Source organism: Equus przewalskii, chromosome 9, assembly GCF_037783145.1.
Source record: "Equus przewalskii isolate Varuska chromosome 9, EquPr2, whole genome shotgun sequence".
NCBI lineage: Eukaryota > Metazoa > Chordata > Mammalia > Perissodactyla > Equidae > Equus > Equus przewalskii.
In genome coordinates, this window is record NC_091839.1 from 56,092,133 (window position 1) to 56,115,148 (window position 23,016).

Here is a 23,016-nt window from a genome sequence, read left to right on the forward strand (position 1 = left end):
AACATTTTATGCAATGACTTCCCTGGGCTACTATGCTATAGTTTCCAGGCATCAGGTGGTTGTTCCTCTAACCACTTCATTCCCCAGGGAAGCCTCAATATACATAATAGGATTGTCCTAAGTCATCTTTTATCAGCCATGAGCACTGTTACATCACAGTACTGCAGTATCTAATTATCATTCCAGTATTGGTATTGGGCAGGCAGTTTTTTAAAGTTTATTTAAATATATGTTTCAATGTTTAAAACAACTTAAAATTCTAAGCACTGAGAAGAGCACCTGAAGAATACAAGCACCTATTTTGTGGTTATTACTAATAACATTATAGCATATAAATTCCCAGTCTTGTATTTATGCGTACATATCTAAATACAGATTAGGCTTATCCTTTACAAACTGCTATAATTTGCTTTTTTCATATAACGACATGTCAACATTTTCCAAAGTCACTGAATATTCTTCTGCAACCTAAAGTTTTTTTAAAAAAATAAACTTTGGACTTCCTAAATAAGAGAACATTTCCTAATCTAACAATTACTCACCAGTGAAGCAAATTATTTAGCAATAAACAAAGGTTAATAATACAAACCTTGCAGATTTCAATGGAAAAATCTTATTTTTTAAATCATCCTTTTAAAGAATATAAAATAGCTTAACTAGTGAATCAGAATTAAATAATACTCCTAACAAAGCCAGAAAGAGGACTAGTTGGTGTTATGTACAGTCTTGTTCTTTCCCATATAACAGTAAGGTTCTCCTAGATTTAAGAGCTGAAAAATCTGAAAATACATCTAATTTCCTTCAAAATGAGTGATGTAATACATTACCTGATCAAGATTCAAACATTAGCTAATACTATTTATGTCTACTTAAGTCTACATAATATAATTATGGAAATGTCATCAGTCACTGGAGATCACATATTTATTTAGAATGAATTTAGGATGAATGCCCTGCTAGCAAAATACAACGGTGGGTAGCTTTAGTTATAAATGTGTTGTATCTCTTAACGATAACCCTTAAACTTCTCTCTATTTGAAAATCAGCATCTAACATGAATCTTTGATAACTAGAAATGAATCTAAAGGAAATTTTGGACTACCTAAATAACAGAATGTTTCCTTCAAGAAATTCTGAAACCATAAAAAACTCTGGCCTCAGTCAAAAACTAAAATAAAAATAAATGAAAAAAAAACCAAAACTATTGCACTATAGACATATTATAGATTCTATCCAATTCTGGTCCTTCTCTCTGAATTCTTAAAATTGTATAAGCTCTACAAAATGCCCTGTACTTTTATAAAATAGACATTTTTTAGTCTTCATTCTTTTTTTTTTTTTTTCAGAATGTTCCTCTCAGGTATCTGCAGCTAGGTTAAGAATGAACGTGGGTACTTAAACTAACAGAGCATACCGCTTTCCAAATTCTACGCAGCACTGCAGATGTAATTACAGAACCCCTTTAACAAATCTAAGTAGATCTATTGGATACATTCAGCAGTAATTTTATAAAATAACTAGCAATTCAGTGTTGTACACATTTTCTGGCATTCACAAATGAAACTGCAAGCAAATTCTAAACTTAAATGTTATCTTAAAGCAGTTTAAAATGTCATATAAAATCAAGTATAATTTTTAACATAAATAATAAGTATTTGGGTCAGAATACAAGTTACACATAAAAAGACAATCTTCAATTACTTTTTACCTTCAATACTAAAAAAAAGACTGTAAGTGCACAAAATCTTGAACAAAGTGGATAATAAATAGCTATTGAATGCATAAATCAATAAAGATCCACAGAATAGTTAAATCCTTGATATACCATAAAAACCCAATGGACCCAATTTTAGGTTATGAGTTTCTGTTCTGAGCAGTTCAAACTATTTTAGGATACTTCATAACCTTTATTCTTTCTTAAAGGTCTTCCAAAAAGCAGAGAAAACTCATTTTAAAAAAAAAGGAGTAAAACTTATTATATCTAATAATTGCCATACGGATCCACTGGCCCCTTTTATAAATCTAAGCTATATCATGAGATCTTAGTGATCCTATTTTTTCCTATATCTTGAAACATTTGGCTATTTCATCATTCTAGGAATTATTTCAGCATTATTCATCAATTATTCCCAACTATGCTAAAAAAAGACTAATAAGAATATGGAAGAATAATGGCATGCCTAGAAGGATGATATAATAATGCATCCTTTTCCATTTTCTTACTGTTTTGCCTAAAATATTATATCATATTTCAAGAAAGTATAAAATAAGGATGCAGACCTCACCTTTGGAGACTGCTTTTAGCTATCATTAATACAGTTTAAAATTCACAATCTCTTACTTTCCACCTATAATGGGAAAGAAAAGAAACTGACAGAGGAAGATGTTACACAATTATTAGATAAATTAGATTTCTGCAAAGAGACAGAGAGCAGTACTTTAGACTTTAATGATAATGGTAAAACTGATCATTTAAGTGAAATCTCAGACTATGAGTCGTTAGATGATGATATCCTAGATGAATTTTATAGAACTCAAGAACTAATGAATGACCAATGTATTTCTCAGGACATATGGTATTCTTATCCACTTATCATTCAACAGAAAGAATTTAATCATATGAGATTTTATGACACGAACCTGGACCATTCTGTTTTGCTAAAAGGATGTGTGACAGTATTCTTTCATCTTTTATGCCATTTGTGTATTGCAATTACCAGTGGGCAAATATGCTAAAGGCAAATTTGTACAAAAAATAACTGGAAGGAATTAGATGATGTAGAAAAGAAAAGTATTGATTGGACTGATCATTCTAACTGGTGTTTACTAAAAAGGGAAATTCAATCCAAGCACTGCTGTTAAATGCAAGAAGAGCCAGAAATAATGATAAGCTATAACCTCTTAAGAGGTCTATCTGAATGTATAACAACTAACGAGCAGATACTTGCATTCAGAGGACGTTGCCCATTTCAGGTACATATACATTCAAAACCAGGAAAACATGGAGTGAAAGTCTGAATTTGCTGTATTTAAATGCTTATTAAAATTTCTAATAAAACTGTTACATACTACTCCTTTATTCTTACTTCTCTAAGTTATTTATAAAGTGACTTAAATATATACATTATTTTAAAGTTCATTGTTCTTAGATGGTAAATGACAACTTTTTTCCTGATATCCTAAGGATTAGGATGGAAATTTAATTATGGTTTCTAAAACATATTTAAATATAAATAATATATAATATTAATGTAAAAGCATTCTAACTATATAATGGCCAATAATTATCCTGTAACAATCTTTAAAAATAAAAGCCAGAAAAACCCAGGAGTAAAATAACTATTCACTTATTTCTATTGTCAAAGTCCACAGCTCATACGTAGCTCAATCCAGATGTTTATGTCAGAATAATTTTGAGACAAGGATACTAACTCCAAACAAATATACTATCTGAATTAACAGATTCCAAGATTGCTTACTGCTGACAAATCTATTAATATCCAAGAAAATATATAAAAGAAAACAGAACTGGCAAAAATTAAAAGTACTGAATTTCTCTTTATGCCATAATCCGAGTTACATTAAGGATTTCAAAAGTACTAATTTGCACAACTCCTCTGAACAGATATTCTATGTAGTTTTGTCAAGAGGCTCCTAACCCACAACACAGAAACCACATAAGCCATAACTATAAGTAAATCACAATGTAGCCATTTGGCTGTTACGTTGTTACTTCTGCCAATCTAACCTAAATGTAATAGAAAAGGAAGTGGTGAGGATCTGAATCTGGAATATATTCCAGAAGAGGACCCAACTAGCCAAAGGTCCGATCTATTGCCCTATAAAAATTGACTACACCAGAATATTGAGTGTTAGGTCTATTTTCACATTTGATTTGTTTTCTTTCTCTTCCTTAAATTGCTCTAATCTTTTCTAAATTCAATTCTCAAAATGACTATTTTCTCTTTCTTTGCATAAATTGTTTCTTCTTTACCCTTTCGTTACTGCTAAAATACATATATACATACTGGCACACGTGTGGCAATAATGGATATGCTCTGAAGTCAGCCAAGGGTGCTTATTCTAATCCAAACATCAGCTGGCAAACCAGAATTCTGAGATCAGCATTGAAAGCAATCTTCCCCAAGTGCTAGAGAACTATTGTCCCACTCTATTTCATTGAAACAAACCCATCCTATTCATAAGTTTGCTACATTAGCGATTCACTGGAAACAGGATTACATTTCGTTGAATAAAAAAGGCTGTAACTCATATGTAAACCAAAGTAATTTAATGATTACAATCAATTTTGCCTTACTCCATCTATGGTACAAAACAACTGTGGACTAGCACGGTGTTTCATAGCTTTCTAAACCTATTCTTACATATGACAAAGTACAACACTAACCAAGGGGATACCACATATATAAAATGCTAAGCAACCACAATTTCAGAAATCTAATTTACAGAATCATTTATAAAATTCTAGAAATTCACAACCTTAGAAAAATGATGAGACATAAGAGACAAGAGCCTGCACAGTACTGATGATTAAGATGTTAAAGTTATCTTGTTAAAATTTACTTTTGAAGTCACATAGCTACAGTATTGAATTCTCATTCACTCTATTATGTCTAAGATCAACATCAGTATTTGCTTTTTTTTTAATTCGAAAGGTAGTTTCAACTTCTTAGTTTCAATAACCAGTCTTGAAAATAAGCCAATTTACACAAAATAATAATATCACATTAGAGATACTCGTTTTATAGTTGACAAAAAGAAAAGCTTTTTCTAAATTTTGCACCTGAAGGCCTAAGATCTAACCAATATTAGAGTATACTAACAAAGTATTCTTCAGAAGAACCAGAAACTGTTCTCTTAAAATAAGTCTAACATAAAAGTAACAAATACAAATTTTGAGCACTTGAGATACGGTAACAGGAAACCTCACCCTTTAAAATGCAATGTTAGAGCACCCTCTGGTGACTAAACTCAAATCACTCCAACAAAGGTGCCTTACATCTTAGATCCACATTTTCCATTTCTCATGTAATTTTTAAAAGTTTTTGAGGCAAAGGACTGTAGAGGATACAGCACTAATCAGATAAAATCTCCTTAGAATCTCTATAAATGAACAATATATTAAGTATTCACTATGTGTATAACACTGTTCTCAAATATTTTTCTATTCTAATATGGACAAATTCACAAAAGCAATTAGAGAGAACATAAGGATTTGGAGAAAACAACAACTAACAAATAGTATATCAGCATATGTCACAGAAAGAGCCCTAAACTGAGACTCAAAGTCTGGTCCTACTCGCTCATTTGAGTAGGTTATTTTATTTGAGCCTCAGCTTTCTCAACAAAAAGAAGAAACTAATTTAGATTCATTCATTCATTGAACATTTACTTAGCACTTGTTACGTGCACTGATTAAGGTACAAAAACACTGCTCAAACATCTCGTGCAGATAATTAAACAACTATAATAACAATAAATACGAACAGGAGAAGGAGTTATACAGGGAGAAGGAATATCAATTTATGCTTCTTTCTTTTATGAATTGTCTAAACTGGTGTTTGATTTCCTTTCTCACTTGAATTTAAAACTCCAAAGAATCAAATATAAGAAAGAGGTCATCTTCCTGCTCAAACAAACGCTCCTCTACTCAAAAGTCCAAGCCCTACACGGTTTCAGTGGTAGCTGCTTCCCTACAAAGATCATCCTATCCCATGAAGCCCCCTGCTTAGATGCCAGCTAGATACTGAGAGCGTATTCTCAGGAAGAGAATTCTTTCAAGACACGAAAAAATTGCTATTGTTTGGTTGGGAGCAAAGAGAGAAAAGAAGACTTAGCCTCTAGGCCCTGAATTACACTCACACCTCTGGAAGTTATTCATTCCTCAACTACATGGAGTACCTAACAAAACTACAGGAAAAGTTGTATCAAAAGCCATTAAAAACAATGAGCTTATAGCCAGACATAGCTATGAGAGTGATATCATGCATAAAAAGTTAACACCCCAAAAACTAAAGTGAAGATACATGAACACAATTACTTTCATATAAGCTCTCTAAAAGGGAAAACAAATTCACCCTTGAATGAAAGACTTTCAGAAGAGATAAATGCTGACAAAGTAGCAACATGATATCTTGGAGTCAAAATCATTACTCTGTACTAACAGGGAGAAATAGATCCAAACATTATTTATTGATATCATATGTAGAATACAAACCTATAGAATACAAATCATATCAAATACAAAAATAATCACCACACAGGATAGATTAAAACAGCAGCTGAAAGACAATGACTTAACAATTATTTACTATAAAAGCTAAACTGAAGTTTCTCATTTTTTCCAGAGTTTCTCAAGTGGGGGTGGTTTTGCACCCTCTGCCCCAGGACATTTGGCAACATTTTTTATTATCACAACTGGCGGGAGTGCTACTATCGCTAGTAGGAAGAGGACAGGGTTTTGCTGCTAAAAATCCTACAATGTACAGGGTAGCCCTCCCAATACAAAGAATGATCCGGGTCAAAATGTCAACAGGGCCCTTGTTGAGAAACTGTACTTTACAATGATAAAACTGAAACCTTTAGCGTCAGTCGCATGAATTCTTAGGATAATCTGCAACTAATACACACAAAGCCATTTCAATATCCAACTCTAACACGCATAGAACTGTGAAGAACGTAGCTGTTTCCTATGGCTACTCACCCACAATCTCCCCCTCCTTCTTTCCCTCTCCTCCTGATCCTCGCCCCTTAGCCTTCTTTCAAGTCACCTTCCCATTCCAAAACCTCCAACTGTTCTGAGAAATAAAAAACAAAAACACTGACTTGTCTACGCTGCCTGAAGTCTAGAACTATTCAAGAGTCAGAATGAGTCTGATACATGACCATGAAGCTCAGAACTGTTTCGAATAAAAATCGAACGCTATAAAAAGAGAACCTTGTCATCCCTTCCCAGAACCACATCAAAAGGTCAGATAGAGACATGACCCATACCTCAACACAAAACGTCATCTCGTAGGTTTCTAAACCATTATGAAAAATCTACTCACTCTTGGGAATTCATCAGCACAACGTGAGTTCCGAAAAGTTCATCCTTGTTTCCAAGCAATCCTTGGATTCAAGTCAGCTGCGCTTATTAAACACCTACTAGCTTCCTTTTGTTAGAGCCTCTCTTAAAACTTCTCATTTTAATATTCCCAGATTCAGAGAACAAGTCCATTTTTAACCTATTTATAATTTCATATTTCATTTCAATCTTGACTCAGTCTGTATCTTCTTCGTTCAACTACATCCATATGGCAGCATTTCGATGCGTACATCCCAGCATACCTTGAACTACTTTTTTATATTCTTCTCTCTGTAATTTCTCCAGTTTCAATAAATAGTTTTGGAAGCACAATGAACAAAACTTCCAGTAACAGAGGAAGTACAAAAATACATCATCTATACATGGATAAGCCCGGATTTAGAATTTATTTTCAATATCTTTCTTAAAAATGATATAATATGAAAATTATTTTTCATATAAAAAGGAAATAAATATATTTTAAATACTAAACCAGGCTAGATAAGATGTGCTTACAGCACAGAGATCAACTTAATGTGGCAATCAGAAAGATGCCACTTTAGGTTATCATGTCTATCTAAAAATCTGTTATAAAGATTTTGGAGACAGAAGTAAACTGAATAGTCACAGAGTGACTTATTCATAAGAGATTTTTAAATATATCTGCAAAAAAAACTCAAAAACCATAACCAAGTATACTATTAATACGCCATATAAAAATCTACTGCTGAAAATATACAAATCTGTCCAGTCTCCCATGCATCCAAATAGAAGGCAGAAATATTTTCAATAAAATACTCTAAAAATGGTTTAAAATTCACTGTATTATATGAGCTAGACTAGCGATTTGTTTCTTTATAAAACTTTTTAAAAATTGCATCAGGGCACTATACCTTCTTAAAGCTAGCATGTACTCAATGCTTAATAATGCAGAAAAATTCACTCACCATTTCAGTGGTGTGCCTTCATATTCAAACCATATCTCACTAATGTCTTCTTGTCTCATAACCTTCTGAAAGTGCTTTTTCACTTTGTCAGTTACCAACGTCAAATAACTTACTCTTGGCAAAAGCAACTGAAATGAAAATTTGTAAAACCATATTTATTTACTATTTAAAAAAATATATACTAAATAGGTTTTTGAATTTTAAGGAAAAACAGCCATGTTTTTGCATTATTTTGAATAGTCTACACAAAGTCAACTTTTTACAGAAAATCAAAGGTTAAAGATGAAGACGTTTTAAAATTTCTTATGAGATCATTACTTTAAACACAGCTTAAAGCATAAATGCCTAGAATAAACAACACAAATCTATGTACAATCTTTCCGTAATACTTTTCTCCAAATAAAAATACAACGTAATCAGATGTCATACTATTTAGGATAATTATTGGTTCTATCAAATTTAACTTAAAAATTAACATGATTCACCTGAGTTAATTAAACTGCTCTGAGAAAATGATTAACTCACTCCTAATACATCTTGACTTATCAATAAAGACTTCTCAACTGGTCCATCATGTTTTGATAAATTTACTGTGTATTAGATTAGGTGCAATGAAGAACATCAAGACAAAGACATAATCTGTCCTCTTCTACATGAGGCTAAAGTAAAGTGGAGGTAAAAACAAACAAAAAAACCCATAAAAAATACTTACAAAAATACTTCACGGCAGCAACAGAAAGACCTTTAAAGGTCAAAGAGAAATTTTCATTTTATGAACAACAGGGGCCCACTACTCTACCATGAATAAAAAATGGCATGATGAGAAACACTACTTGACGAATATTCCAGTAATTGTACCTACAAGACTGAAAGAAGAGATTACAAACTCTTAAAGAAATACTACACGAGGAGATGAGGAATGAAAGAATGGAAAAGTAGGGAAGGTCTGGAAATCAGAACAGATTTTGGTCATTAATAATGAAGAAATCGAAGGAGAGAAATAAGTTAAAGATGACTGACTTTTGACGTACACATTTAAATCTTTATAGTACAATAAAGCACAAGCTTAAGGGGTATAATGCTAGTAAACTGGCGATTCTGCCACCGTCAGTGAGCTTCCTCAATCCTGTCCTTGGAGCTGGACCTATGTGGACCTCGGACAGCGAAAAGTCTGGGAGGGAATGTTGCGCTAGGCAAAGCTTCAACTGGACTAGAATAGTTTTTCCTCCCCAGGAAAGGTACCAGAAAGAAAACATAAGAGAGCATTTTGGAAAACTCGTTAGGATTTATATAAAGGTACCACAGGTATATAAAAGGAGGAAAGTGGCAAAAATTCATGTTTTTTCCTCCTATGCAGCAGACACTAGACATTTCTTGCTCTCCTAAGTTTGTCTTTTGCTGGTAAAATTTCGTTACTCTCTTTCAACCGCTTCTGTGAGTCTAACTCTGCATCATTTCGCATGCTGCTGACTCAGAGTTAGGTCTTTTGATCAGTAAATCGAGTAGAACCACTGGCCAGAGGAACATATACAAAGAGAAATATTCTGGTTAAAGCAACTGATACTTAATGACTGAAGATCAAGACAACAGGCCCCAACTAGGGAAGAGAACATGACAGTGGTCCTAGGGACCACAGGGAAGGGGGTTGTGGAAGGCAGGTGGAATGCGCCAGTATGCAGCAGGGAGTACTATCACCTCTATTTTACATACAGCTTAAAAAACTTAAATAACTTGGATGAAATGTGTTTATAGACTGTAAAGGCAAGAACTGGAAGCCTCCCTCTGCAATTGTTTTCAGTTAGAAAGGGACATCAGCAAAATCATATTCTATTAAATAAACGGCAAAGGAAAGATTCATTAGAGTCAGAAATGACAGAAGCAAAGACAGATGTAACATGGAAGTCTCTAAGAAAATTAAAACAGCACAGGAAATTAGCCATTTTTTAAAAATAAATAAGTATAATCTATTAGTCTAATAAGTTCTATATTAGGAAGTTCAGAGCCTTAATTTAAAATGTCTGCTGGGTATTACACAGTAATGCCTTCTGTAGAGAATGATATTAACCTATGGAGACTGGGAGAAGGAAGACTCGTAAGGACTAGTAGGTGTGGATATTAGCTCCTGATCCTTGAGTGTGTTGTACTACATACCTAGGGTTCAATCAAAGTTTCTGAAAAATTCACAAATGATTTTCATGAAACAAAAACTTCCTTATAATAAGGAACGAGGAACATTAGAAAATAAGCTCCATTAAGACAGGGTTCTTCACCTGTTCTGTTCACTGCTACATTCTCATGCCTAAAATAGTGCCTGCTTTATAGTAGGCACACAATAAATATTTGCTGGATGAATCAGAGATACCAAAGGTTAAGTGGGACAAAGGGCCAAAAACAAGTTAAAAAAAATAGTGCTCAGGGGCCAGTCTGGTGACATAGTGGTTAGGTTCATGCAGTCCACTTTCGTGGCCAGGGGTTTGCGGGTTCGGATCCCAGTTGCAGACCTACACATCACTCATCAGGCCATGCTGTGGCGGTGTCCCACATACCAAGTGGAGGAGGGTTGGCATGGCTGTTAGGTCAGGGACAATCTTCCTCAAGCAAAAAGAGGAGGACGGGTAACAGATGTTAGCTCAGAGCCAATCCTCCTCACCAAAAAAAAGACTGCCCATTCTTTTTTGTTTTTTTTTTTTTTGTGAGGAAGACTGGCCCTCAGCTAATAGCCAAGCCAGTCTTCCTCTATTCTTTAGTACGCAGTTAGTAGCCAGCACAGCATGGCCACTAACACAGCGGTGTAGGTCTACACCTGGGAACTGAAGCCAGGCCGCCAATGTGGAGCAAGAATGCCCATTCTTAAGACAAAATCTACACTGAAATGTAGTTGGAAACTCCTGTTCCAAATTGGCCTGTGGGAGTCATGTGTAACTAATATAAATATCTATAGTAGCACTAAGAAATAACTGTAAGATTTAAGAATGACTATACTAGAGTAGGTACAGATGGGATTTATCTAGTAAGTATTTAAATAGGTAAAAATGAAAAGAAAGTAGCAGCAAAAAGACATCATTCTGCCTTCTACATCCAGACTGTCCCACTCATTCTTTTCTTAGGTATATCTCACTGGTTCACTTTAAGTTCTTTTTTTTTAATTGCGGTAAAATGTACCTAGCGTAAAATTTACCATTTTAACCATTTTTAAGTATACAGTTCAGTGGCATTAAATAGATTCACCCTCTTGTGCAGCCGTCACCATTATCCATCTCCAGGATGTTTCATGATGCCAAACTCAAGTTCTGTATCTATTAGACAATAACTCCACCATTCTCCTCTTCTCCAGGCCCTTGGTAATCACTTTTCTACTTTCTGTCTCTTTGAATTAGACTATTCTAGGTACCTCATGTAAGTGGAATCATAAAATATTTATCCTTTTGTGTCTGGCTTATTTCACTTCAATTAATGTCTTCAAGATTCTTAACTGGGGGCCGGCCCCATGGCCAAGTGGTTAAGTTCGCGCACTCCCCTCCGGTGGCCGAGGGTTTCGCCAGTTTGGATCCTGGGCGCAGACATGGCACCACTCATCAAGTCATGCTGAGGCGGCGTCCCACATGCCACAACTAGAAGGACCCACAACTAAAAATATGCAACTATATACCGGGGGGCTTTGGGGAGAAAAAGGAAAAATAAAATCTTAAAAAAAAAAAAAGGATTCTTAACTTGTTTTAATATGAAAAGGATTAACCCCCTCTGGTGGGGATATTGTCAGCTACATGGAATCTTTTGTTCTCATTCCTCATTTAGCAGTGTCAAGTACCCGCTGAGTATGACACAAGTGATTCATTTTTTTTCTATACAGCTTGTAAGAAATACGTTTTACATAGTTGTATAGATTGCTTATGTTTCTGAAAAAGGTGCCTGTAATATTGTTTAAGCCGAATCCTACTCTGTCCACCAATTTTCAATTAAGAAATTAGAGATTTACTTATCTAGAATTAAAATATAGAATTCTGTTCCACTTCAACTGGGAGGCTTCACACTAGGCATGAAGATAGAACACTGAGACAGCAAGAGTTCTTCCTCTCAAGGGCTTACAGGCTAGAGAGGAAGACAGAGGGAAAAACAAAGTTACAAACGTGATGAATGCCGGGCGGAAGTAAAGACTGTAACAAGAGCAAGCAGCAAAGGAGTTTAAAGGAATCTGGGGCTGCGGGAGGGCCTTGCCAGGAAGTCTATTTTAGGGCAAGAGCCAAAAGGTAAACAGGAGTGAGCCCACCAAGGGTGGGTATGGATGTTCAGGTGTGAGTAGGGGTGGGAGATACTGCTGCTCACTCCAGACAGAGGAAACTGCGATAAGGCATGGAGCAACACCAAAAGACAAAGATTAGCACATTTGAGGGACTATAAGAAGTTGACTATGACAGGAATTTAGAGGGTTGAGACAGAACAGTACTGAGGAAGCAAGGGACCAGATCAGAGTACTTTGTAAACTACTTTAAGGATCCTAAAGATGATGAAAAGCTACTAAAGGTTTTAAGCAGGCAGGTGACAAGATCAGATATGTGTTTTGAAAAGATTTCTCCAACTGCAGACTAGAAAATGGAAAGAGGGCAAGACCGAAACCAGGGAAGTTAGTACTATGCAATCCATCAGTTTTTAAGAAGTGGTCTGAACTACACTGTAGCAGTGGGTATGAAAGGAACTGCATAAGTTTGAGAGATATTTGAGATGTAAAATCAGACGGACTAAGTTACTGACCAAGTGTCAGGGATATGGGAGAAAAAAGCAACAAAAGATGAACTGGTAAGAGTACTCAACTGGTAAGAGTACTTAATTAGCTGGATGATAGGTCTACTTGCCAAAATAGGAAGGGAAGATGGCAGATGACCAGGCTGTCTGGGGGTAAAGAAAGAGTACAGTTTCAAACACACTCAGTTTGAGTTCCTTCAAGACATCTAAGTGAGGCTATCCAGCAGACAGACATATAGGACTGGAGCTCAGCAGAAAAATCTTCGGAGTTGTCAAGATGAAAATGCTCAAGAAATACACAAAAATGGATGAGAGCTCTAGGGGGAAAAAACATGAAGTGGAAAAAAAAAAAAAAAGGCAAAGCTTCAAGGAATGCCAACACTGAGGAACAAACAGAGGAGGGAAACGTGGCAAAGGAGACCACAAAAGACTGGAACACTAGGAATATGAGGCAGTGCAGAGCAAGAGACGGTGCCACAAAATGCAGCAAAGAGCCAATAACATCAAATACTGCTGAGAGATCAAGCAAATGAAAATTCAAAAACAGACTCTAGGTTTGGCAAAAAAAGACGTCATTAGTGACTTTGGCAAGAAGAGTTCTGTTGGAGTAGTGGGAAAAGTGATTACAGTGAAGTAAGTAGTGGGAGGGGGGAAGGAGATAATGAGTATGGACAACCTTTTTAATAAGTCTGGCCGTGAAGGGAAAACAAGAGGTTGAAAGGGAGGTGGGGTCAACAGAGGGTTGTTTTAGGATAGGCAGGATTTAAGACAACATAAATGCTGCAAAGAAGGATCCAGTAGGCTGAAGAGGTTGAAAGTAAAATAAATAGAGAAGGCAGGAATGGCGGTCGGAGAATATTAGAAACCACCAGCTTCTGAGAAGGCAGGAGACGATCAAGAACAAGATGGAAGGTTGGGCCATGCCTAGGAGGAAGGACACCTCTTCTACTAAAACCAGAGACAAGGAGAAGTAAATGAGTATTAGCACACACAGGTTTTGCAGACTTAATGACAGAAAGTTAAGGGAGGTCCCATCACATGGTTTCTATTTTCTTTGTGAAGTAGGAAGGGAGGTCACCTGTTAAGAGTGAAAGATGAGGTCAGGTGTCAGAGAAATAACCATAATGGAGAAGAACAGAGACAGCTGACTAAGGAAACATAAAAGGACTGCTGGGTAATGTTCAGGATCCACTCCAACTGCTGACCATGTGTCTGATGGTGTGATTTCCTCTGGTAAAAAGTCATACAATATGAATGCAAATTAGTTTCTATGTTTTTATATTGGATGATCTAAATGAAAAGCAATAGTTCAAATGAATATAACAGAAACAACACAAACTGAAAAGTTGACTACTTTCCAACAAATTTCCTTCCTAATATTCCCCGCAAAATAAGATATAGTTCTCAACTATATACATATAGGATGTAGGCTGAAAGAAGATTTATGCAGAGGCAACAAATCAAAATGCAGAAGCAAGCAGGAATATATTTAACATGAATATGCTTTTCCAATGGAAACAGAAAATTCCAGAAGACTCTTTGAATAATAATTAAATTATAAATTTGGTATGAGTAATTTTAAAACCTAGTCTCTGAGAAATAAGCTATAAGCATTACAAAAAGTAACCTACATTCCCATACATCTATCCTTATTGCACCGACACTGAACATGAATGGAATGAATTCAGGCCCTGTTGACAACCTTGTCACATCACCTCACCTGAGCTTTGAGAATGTCTGGGAAAGAGGTCTACCAGCTCTCAGGCTGTGACATTTTTACCTCATTTCATCCAGAATCTTTAAAACATCATCGTTATTATAAACCAAAGCAATTAAAAATACTTTCAAGCTTAATTTACAACCAAGACACAGGAGAACTAAAACCACTTTGGCACTAAAATGCTCACCTATAATTCTAAGACTAACCATTGCTGACGTTTTCGTCAATTTTCTTCCTGTATGTATTGACTTATGCTTAAGTATGTATGTATTTTTAAGAGCAAAATCTGGATTATGCTACATGGTTTTAAACCCCAGTTTCTTGTTTAATATTTATTATATGCCTGTCACACAATATTCTTCAAAAACATAATCATAATGACTATATAGGAGTTTCTTTTGGGTGAAGAATTAGGAAGAAATCAAGAAAAAAACCACGATTACCTATTAGACAAGACAATCCTCTTCCTCCAACGGTTATCCCCAACACCTTTTGCCATTTTCAGTTCAATTAGAAACAGCTAGAATCAACCTACACTCTAGTTCTCCCAACAGTCTTTTCATATTTAAACAGATTTGCATATAAAGAAGGGAAAATACTGTATTCTTTACTTGGATTTTTTTTAACTGCAGGACGTATGTCAAACGTCATATTCTGATTTAAAAGTAAACAGATCTAAATTATGTTTCTCAGTTTTTGCCACTTTGATCAACTCTAGACACACGTATTCCTTTGTTTAGATACTATTAGAAAGCCATCCAATGTTAAAAGTTTTCATTAAAATAGCAAAAAACTATTTTAGAAACAAAACATAAATGATATCCTAAACCATATTACAGAAGAATAGAAAAAATACATCTAACAAATTAAATGGTCCTAAAAATGAACTATTGACCACGCTTTGTTGTCAACTATGAAAGTTTTTCTAAAGGCAGAAAGAAAACTGTTGAGATTTCCAAAGTTAAAATGACTCAAACATATATAATCAAATATGATTACCTGAGTACTGGTAACAAAAAACTACCCAATTCCTCTGAAATCATCATTTTCAGGAAGAAAACCCAAAGAGACAAAACAAAATTCCAATGTGAATGTGGGGAGACTTTCATGCACTGAGTATCTACCAGCTGCATGATTTATGTCAGATGCTGAGGATGTGCAGAGATAAATGAAACCGTTCCTGTACCCAAAAAGTTAGTGAATGGGCTCCTTAAGCAACTTCCTCCAGCAGCCTGACTTCCCACCACTGGAGCAGGCTAAGGAGCAGTGCTGCCTCTCAAACAGAGGAGGGAGAAAGCCAAGGGCAGGCTTTATTAAAGAGAAACAAGAAACGGTCCAGCACCACAAATACATTTCCACTTTTCCAGGTCCTCTTGGGCAAACAGTATGTGTACCTGAGACACAAAAAGAAAAAACTAAAATAATGACAGCTGAGAATGTCTCCTAATGCCTATTAGGGGCTAGTCAGCAAATAGGCAGGATACTATTATCTCTGATGGACAGATCTGTAAGTTTGGATTATATATGCACTTAGGGAAAAAAAGCAGGCTAAAATCAGAAGATATTTGATACTCTTTTTTAAAACAGATAATACACTAACTCAAACAAGTCTACATATAGCAATTTATGTTATTAAATAATATATTTCATATAGTATATATTTGTTCATGAACACGAAAACACATACATTCATATGTTCATTGAGCTATAAAAAAGAATTTATTGGGGGCCAGCCCATGGCATAGTGGTTAAGTTCATGCACTCCACTTTGGCAGCCCAGGGTTTGCCAGTGTGGATCCCGGGCAGACCTATACACTGCTCATCAAGCCATACCGCGGCAGCACCCCACATATAAAATAGAGGAAGACTGGCATAGATGTTAGCTCGGGGCCAATGTAACTCAGGGCCAATCTTCCTCACCACTGCCCCCTCCAAAAAAAGAATCTGTTAAACAGTTGCTTGGAACCACCTAAATACAAAAGAATCAAATCTGAACCTATTATTTTCAAAATATCATCCTGCTAAAAAACAGCATATAACTTATGATCTCATTATCCTATATTATATATGCTTATGTGCATAAGAATAAGAAAGTCAAGAAGGTCCTACATCAGCATGTGAACAGTGGGGTTTTTTCCTCTGGGTGGTAGAGTTATAGGTAATTTTTATTTTCTTCTTTTTGCTCACCTGTGTTTTCTAATAAGCTTTCTTCTATAATAAGCTGTATTAAGTGTTTATAAAATGTTGAAAACCAGCCTCCAGGTGCTTAGAGCTTTATTTACAAAAATGGACAACGTTAGATATCCCATTTACCACCATCAACATACTTACATAATATGGTTCTGCCTCCCGTTCAGTTATCTCATCCTGATACAGGGTGAAGCAAGTTGGAATTCGTCCAAACCACACATCTCGAAGCACATCTTTGTCATCTGTCATTCTTCCAGTGGTTAAAGCAGTACATATAGGCTAAATTCTTTTATCAACCAAAGCCAAACTGAAAATAAAATGAAGAGCATTAGTCAGATCCTTGCAAGAATGAATGAACCTGCTCTGAAACAAAGAAAGATTACAGGAAAAAATGAATGCCATAAAGATTATTCACTTCAAAAAATTGTGTGATCAGCATTCTTTAGAATGAATGCAAAAATGAGTACAACAAATTCTAAATGCAGAGCTACTATTTGCTTAAAGAGATCACAGAAGTAACCAATTCAAAATTACATATACTAATGTATGCAACTAATGAACCACAGCCAAAGTGAAACTACACTTGCATCATTCTCACATGCCCCAAGAGTCTACTGCTCATCTAAAGTGAACTCTTCAACTATGCCCCATGGTTCCTTACAGCCCAACTCCAAAATACCATCCCCATAATTATCTCTGCCCCATCTAATATATTCAGCCTCTCCTACTCCAGATAGTTCTGACTCTTCCTGCAAAAAAACACATCTCTCTCACCTTGGAAAAAATCTTTGTATGAATGTATTTCCATTCTAAATTTCATCCTGTCTACGATTTGATTCCACCAATATTTCCAGTCTTATTTACTACACTTTTTATAAACCCTCTAGCAAAACTGGTCCCTTAAACATTTTGCTGTCGCACCATTCCCCAACTAGTATGCTCTTCTCTCACTTGTTTAAATCCTATGCACTCTGCAAATCCAGCTCACAATCTTCTGCCCCAATGAAACAGTAAACGCTTCTACTTTGAACTCTTATAATATTCCCTATACAATACATATAGCACTATATCTGCAAAGTGAAATATTCTGGGTGTGGCAGAAGGACATGACTTTTGACCTCCATAAATATCCAAGCATCTTCCAGAAGTAATATTCTACAACTGGATAACATCACAATATACTGCGTGAGTAAATGCTGAAAGAAATACTGTTGGCACCTGGATACTGAGAGCCAATATCCTTCTACTTGTATATTTATTTATATATATCTCATCTTTCTTTTTTTTTTTAATTCTTTCTCTTTTTGAGGAAGATTAGCCCTGAGCTAACATCTGCTGCCAATCCTCCTCTTTTTGCTGAGGAAGACTGGCCCTGAGCTAACATCCATGCCCATCTTCCTCTACTTTATATGTGGGACACCTGCCACAGCATGGCTTGCCAAGCAGTGCCATGTCCACACCGGGGATCCGAACCGGCGAACCCCAGGCCGCCAAAGCAGAACGTGCGAACTTAACCGATGCGCCACCAGGCCGGCCCCTATATCTCATCTTTCATAGGCTACCTAATTCATAATTTATCATAAAGTATCTTATGGAAACATTTTAAATGTTTAGCCAAATATCAATTATTAACACTGAGAGCTTTTTGCTCTCTTTTCTCTTCCACTGAACAAGGCCAAAATCAGTCAATGACCAATGCCAAAATGTTATTAAATATATTTTATATATTTAACAGATATATAATATATAAAATATTAACATTTTATATATTTGTAGAGTTCTGAATTTTCTATCACTATTCTTGTTTTATTTTTTTAGATTTTTTTTTATTTTTCCTTTTTCTCCCCAAAGCCCCCCAGTACACAGTTGTATATATATTTTAGTTGTGAGTTCTTCTAGTTGTGGTACACGGGATGCTGCCTCAGCATGGCCCAATGAGTGGTGCCATGTCTGCGCCCAGGATTCGAACCGGCCAAACTGTGGGCAGCTGAAGCGGAGTGCGCAAACTCAACCACTCGGCCACAGGTCCAGCCCTGTATCATTATTCTCAAATGCACTGTGGAGGTCAATTGGACAATGTCATCTACAGGTAAACAAACGGGAAGAGGTGAAAAAATCTGCCCAACATAACAAGAACACTAAGTAACAGTCAAACCAGGGTAAGAACTCTGGACACCTGAACTGAGTTCAGTGCTCTTTCCACACACCACAATGTTTCAACTTGTATTAAAATATATTCATAAAAGACAACATTTTAAGCAAATGATACATATATTCAAACTCCACATAACTCCACCTCCATAGGCTTCAAATTCAAACAACATATTGAGTTTCTGAACTCTACAGAAAATTCCGAAGTTTACAAATCACACAAAATTAACTCCTTGAAAAGAGGAAAGACCTCACTACTTCCTGATTACATTAATAGCTTGTTCTTTATGAGTAAATTTACTGGTGGCAGAAAATAAGGAAATCTGAATTATGACAAAAAAGTAAATCTAAACTTGAGTCTGATAAAGGTGGTAAACAGTGGTTTCTGTAACCATGATACATCCAATTAACCAAGAGCTAAAACTGAGATCCTCTTGCTCACAAAGAAAAAAAAGTTGAGGCAAAGAGCTACTTTCCTAAGAGATCTTAAAAAGATTCAAATACAATTTTAAAGTTAAAAGTTACAATCAATATTGTCACACTGGATGATTTTTCTTCCTGAGGAAAAATACATAGAAAATCTAATTCACAAGAAAATCAAAAATTGAAGTGGGTATGACCACCTAAGGAAAGGCATTTCTATGGGCATCTCTCCAACCACTGTCCTCTCAGGAAGGAATAATAATCTGGCCAGATTCCAGGACATCACTTGAGCCTCATTTATTGACAGGCAGGGGTCACCAGAAAGCAAAGTATCATGCACGTGGGTGTGGCTCTCTTCTCCCCCTCTACACTGCCAGATGACAGCACTTGACCCTTGTGTTCTTTCTTTCAGTGGCATTTTCTTCTGCCTCTTCCTTCCATGTGTCAGAACAGTAGAAAGAAATGGCCAATATCTCCCTCTTCTCTTTGTTCTGGGAGACTCTCCCCAACAGTGATACAAGTATGGACTTCTCTTTCACTGGTTTTGTACCTAAAATCCCACTGCAGAACTTTGGTAAGCTGGGCTGGACCATAAGACTTTACCAAAGTTCTGGGGTAGGACTTAAGATACAAAACCAGTGAAAGATAAATTGGTACCTTATTTCCCATATACCATTGTTTCTTATGTGTATATTTCTTGTAGGACCTCAAGGGACGAGCTAAGCCAAGGCAGCTAAAGGTGTAATGTGGTAGAGTCAATGCAGATTTCACAAAACAAACAGAAACTACAAAACAGATTTACAAAAAACTGCAAACAAGGCTACTTACTGCCTCAAAATACACAGACCCAAATTTACAGGATCACAAAATGTTAATCTTTCAATATTTATATATGTTCATTTATAACGAATTATGTAAGAAAGCATGTCTCTAGTCTAATGAATACTCATAACTAAAAAATGTACAAGAAAAACTGGCTGATACATGAATACAATTAAAGGATGTGAGTATTCAATCAGCCTTTTCAAAAGAGACGCAGAAAAACAAAATTTAACTCAAGAGGCACTACAAAGTGAGGGTTCAAAATGTAGACTACGGAGCCAGACTGCCTAGATTCAAAACCTAGCTCCACCACTTACTGTGATCTCAAGTAAGTCACAACTTCTCTGTGTCTCAGTTTTCTTATCTATAAAATTGGAATAACAGGCCTTACCACATAACATACAAAAACTAAATTAATACACATAAAGCACTTAGAACAATGCCTATAATATAGTACTATAAAGTGTATCTATCACCATAATTTACAGAACCAACAAGAGCATGTCTCAAAAAACGTTTAAAAGTCATTAAGACTTCAAGAAGCAAGAATAATCAAAAGCACTATATAGGGGCCGGCCCAGTGGCGCAGTGGTTAAGTGTACACATTCTGCTTCGGCGGCCTGGGGTTCACCGGTTTGCATCCCGGATGTGGACATGGCACCGCTTGGCAAGCCATGCTGTGGTAGGCGTCCCACATATAAAGTGGAGGAAGATGGGCACGGACGTTAGCTCAGGGCCAGTCTTCCTCAGCGAAAAGAAGAGGATTGGCAGCAGTTAGCTCAGGGCTAATCTACCCCACACACATACAAAAAAAGCATTACATAACATAAATAGGAATTATAAGAGTAAAGGAAAATAAAATTATGCATTGAGCATTGCTAATGACACGGACTACAGACTCAATAAACATTTGATCACTTGATATGCCCAACTCTGTGGGCAGGCCCTGAGGGCATACAAGATGATGACGATGGTGATAATAAAAATAACAACTTTTTAAAACCTCAGGCATGGGGCCAGCCCGGTGGTGCAGCGGTTAAGTTCCCACATTCTGCTTTGGCAGCCCGGGGTTCGCTAGTTCGGATCCTGGGTACAGACATGGCACCGCTTGGCAAGCCATGCTGTGGCAGGTGTCCCACATATAAAGTAGAGGGAAATGGGCACGGATGTTAGCTCAGGGCTAATCTTCCTCAAAATAAATAAATAAATAAATAAAACCTCAGGCACTGCTCAGAAGGTATTATCTCTGAATCTACTAAACGTATTATGTATGCACTTTCATTTCCTTTTCCATGGCTTTGCTCATGCTGGTGGTCCCGTACTCTAAGGTAGCCTTCCTCACCTTCTCTTCCAACTTAGACATCCTGCAGGATCCAGCTCAAAATAACCTTTCTTCAATGCATGACTCAGGCAGAACCTTTGTTTCCTCATCGCACCTTTACTTTTCCTCTACTACAGCACTTATAAACTTATAGGAAAGTTTTATCTGATTTCCAATCTCGTATTGTTTCCATCATACCATACCGACTGCCAACATCCCTTCCAACTCCAAAATGTCCACGGTTCTAATTAAATGTTACTTTGGGGGAGCTTTCATAAGGGAGAAGGGAAGAGGAAAGAAGTAAAATATTAATATATCCTATAGGTCTAGGGAAGAATTTTAAAGATATGGAACTTGAAGAATGGGGAGAATATGGACAGGCAAAGAGAAGATGACAAATATTCCAAGCAGGGCAAAACAACATCAGCAAAGGCAGGAAGTGTGCCAACTTTTTAGGAAACTTTGGGTTGGCAAGAGTAGTAGATAATGAAAGAGCTGACACAGTGACATGTTTTAATATTACTCACAATCCTAGGCAAGGCACTACTTCACTAAGCCTCCATGTCCTTACCTGTAAAATTCACCAGGTCGTTCTGGAAAAAAAAAGTCTATAAAGTGTCTGACATGGTACTGGACACACAGTAAGTGCTGAGAGATAAAAGCAATTACTATTCCTTTAATGTCAAATCTGTAAAGTGAGACTAGATCATGAAGCATGCCAAATGGAAGATGGTGGGTTCGCAACATCAACAAGGCTAGAGAGCCTATAAGGTTTTTATAATGGTGAAATAAAACCAATTATCTGGTAGCAGTGCACAAAAGGACATCCCGAGTCACAGAGAGGTTGGCCAGGAAGCAATTTCAGCAATTAAGGCATATACTAATGAGTGCCTGACCTAGACTGGTAACAGCAGATAGACGAGAGACAGATATGAGGTTTTTCCAAGGAAGAATGAAAGAAGTTGGTGAAAACTTTGCTAAGGGATAAAGAATAAGGACAGGGAAGATTTAAACGCTGACAGCAGGCAATACAGTAAGGTAGTTAAGGGGTTTTGAAATCAGACTGACATGGGTTTAAACCCTGACTTCCACCTATAAGCTGTGTGTCCTTGAATAACAAACCTGACATCTCTGAACCTCATATTTGCAAACTGAAGATAATTCTAATTTCAGGGGGCTGTTGGGTGTTTACCACCTGACAACCACTCAATAAATGGTATATGTATTTAACATATGGTTTCCTCATGCTTCCATGGCCCCCCTGCTTGAACACCCTCTTTCGGCCAACTCTTAATTCTCTAAGAGTCAGCTTAACATCAGCTCCTTGGGAAGCCTTCCACCAAGCAACCTCCAATCTAATGACTTCTATAATAGCCTGTTATAACCATGCACTGCAGTTATGTTTATCTTATCTCTCTCTTGCCCTTCCCCACATTGAACTGTGAGTTCCTCGACAGCAGAAATTGAGTCATATTTACCTTAGTATCCCCAATATTAGCATAATGAGTATAGAGCAGGCTCTGGAATTTCTGTGAAACAACTGAAAAAATATAAATATCTAAAATGTATAAATCCAAAAGTTATACTATCTACTTAGGAAAGTTTTCCACCTAAA

At 36.3% G+C, this 23,016-nt stretch overlaps 1 protein-coding gene across 16 annotated transcripts in view; it reads right to left on the bottom strand.

Annotated features, from left to right (window-relative positions):
• ATG5 (autophagy related 5) overlaps window positions 1-23,016 on the bottom strand; it is a 122,107-nt gene that overhangs the window by 96,140 nt on the left and 2,951 nt on the right. For 11 of the 16 annotated variants that reach the window (XM_070556770.1, XM_008516858.2, XM_008516856.2 and 8 more), the window contains exons 2-3: window positions 16,826-16,991; window positions 8,035-8,162 (exon numbers count right to left, since the gene is read on the bottom strand). In XM_070556770.1, coding sequence (XP_070412871.1) covers window positions 8,035-8,162; window positions 16,826-16,933 — 236 coding nt within the window. In that variant the 5' untranslated portion in view covers window positions 16,934-16,991. The remainder of the gene's footprint in view (window positions 1-8,034; window positions 8,163-16,825; window positions 16,992-23,016) is intronic. The other 5 variants (XM_070556778.1, XM_070556779.1, XM_070556777.1 and 2 more) reach the window with 1 other exon arrangement.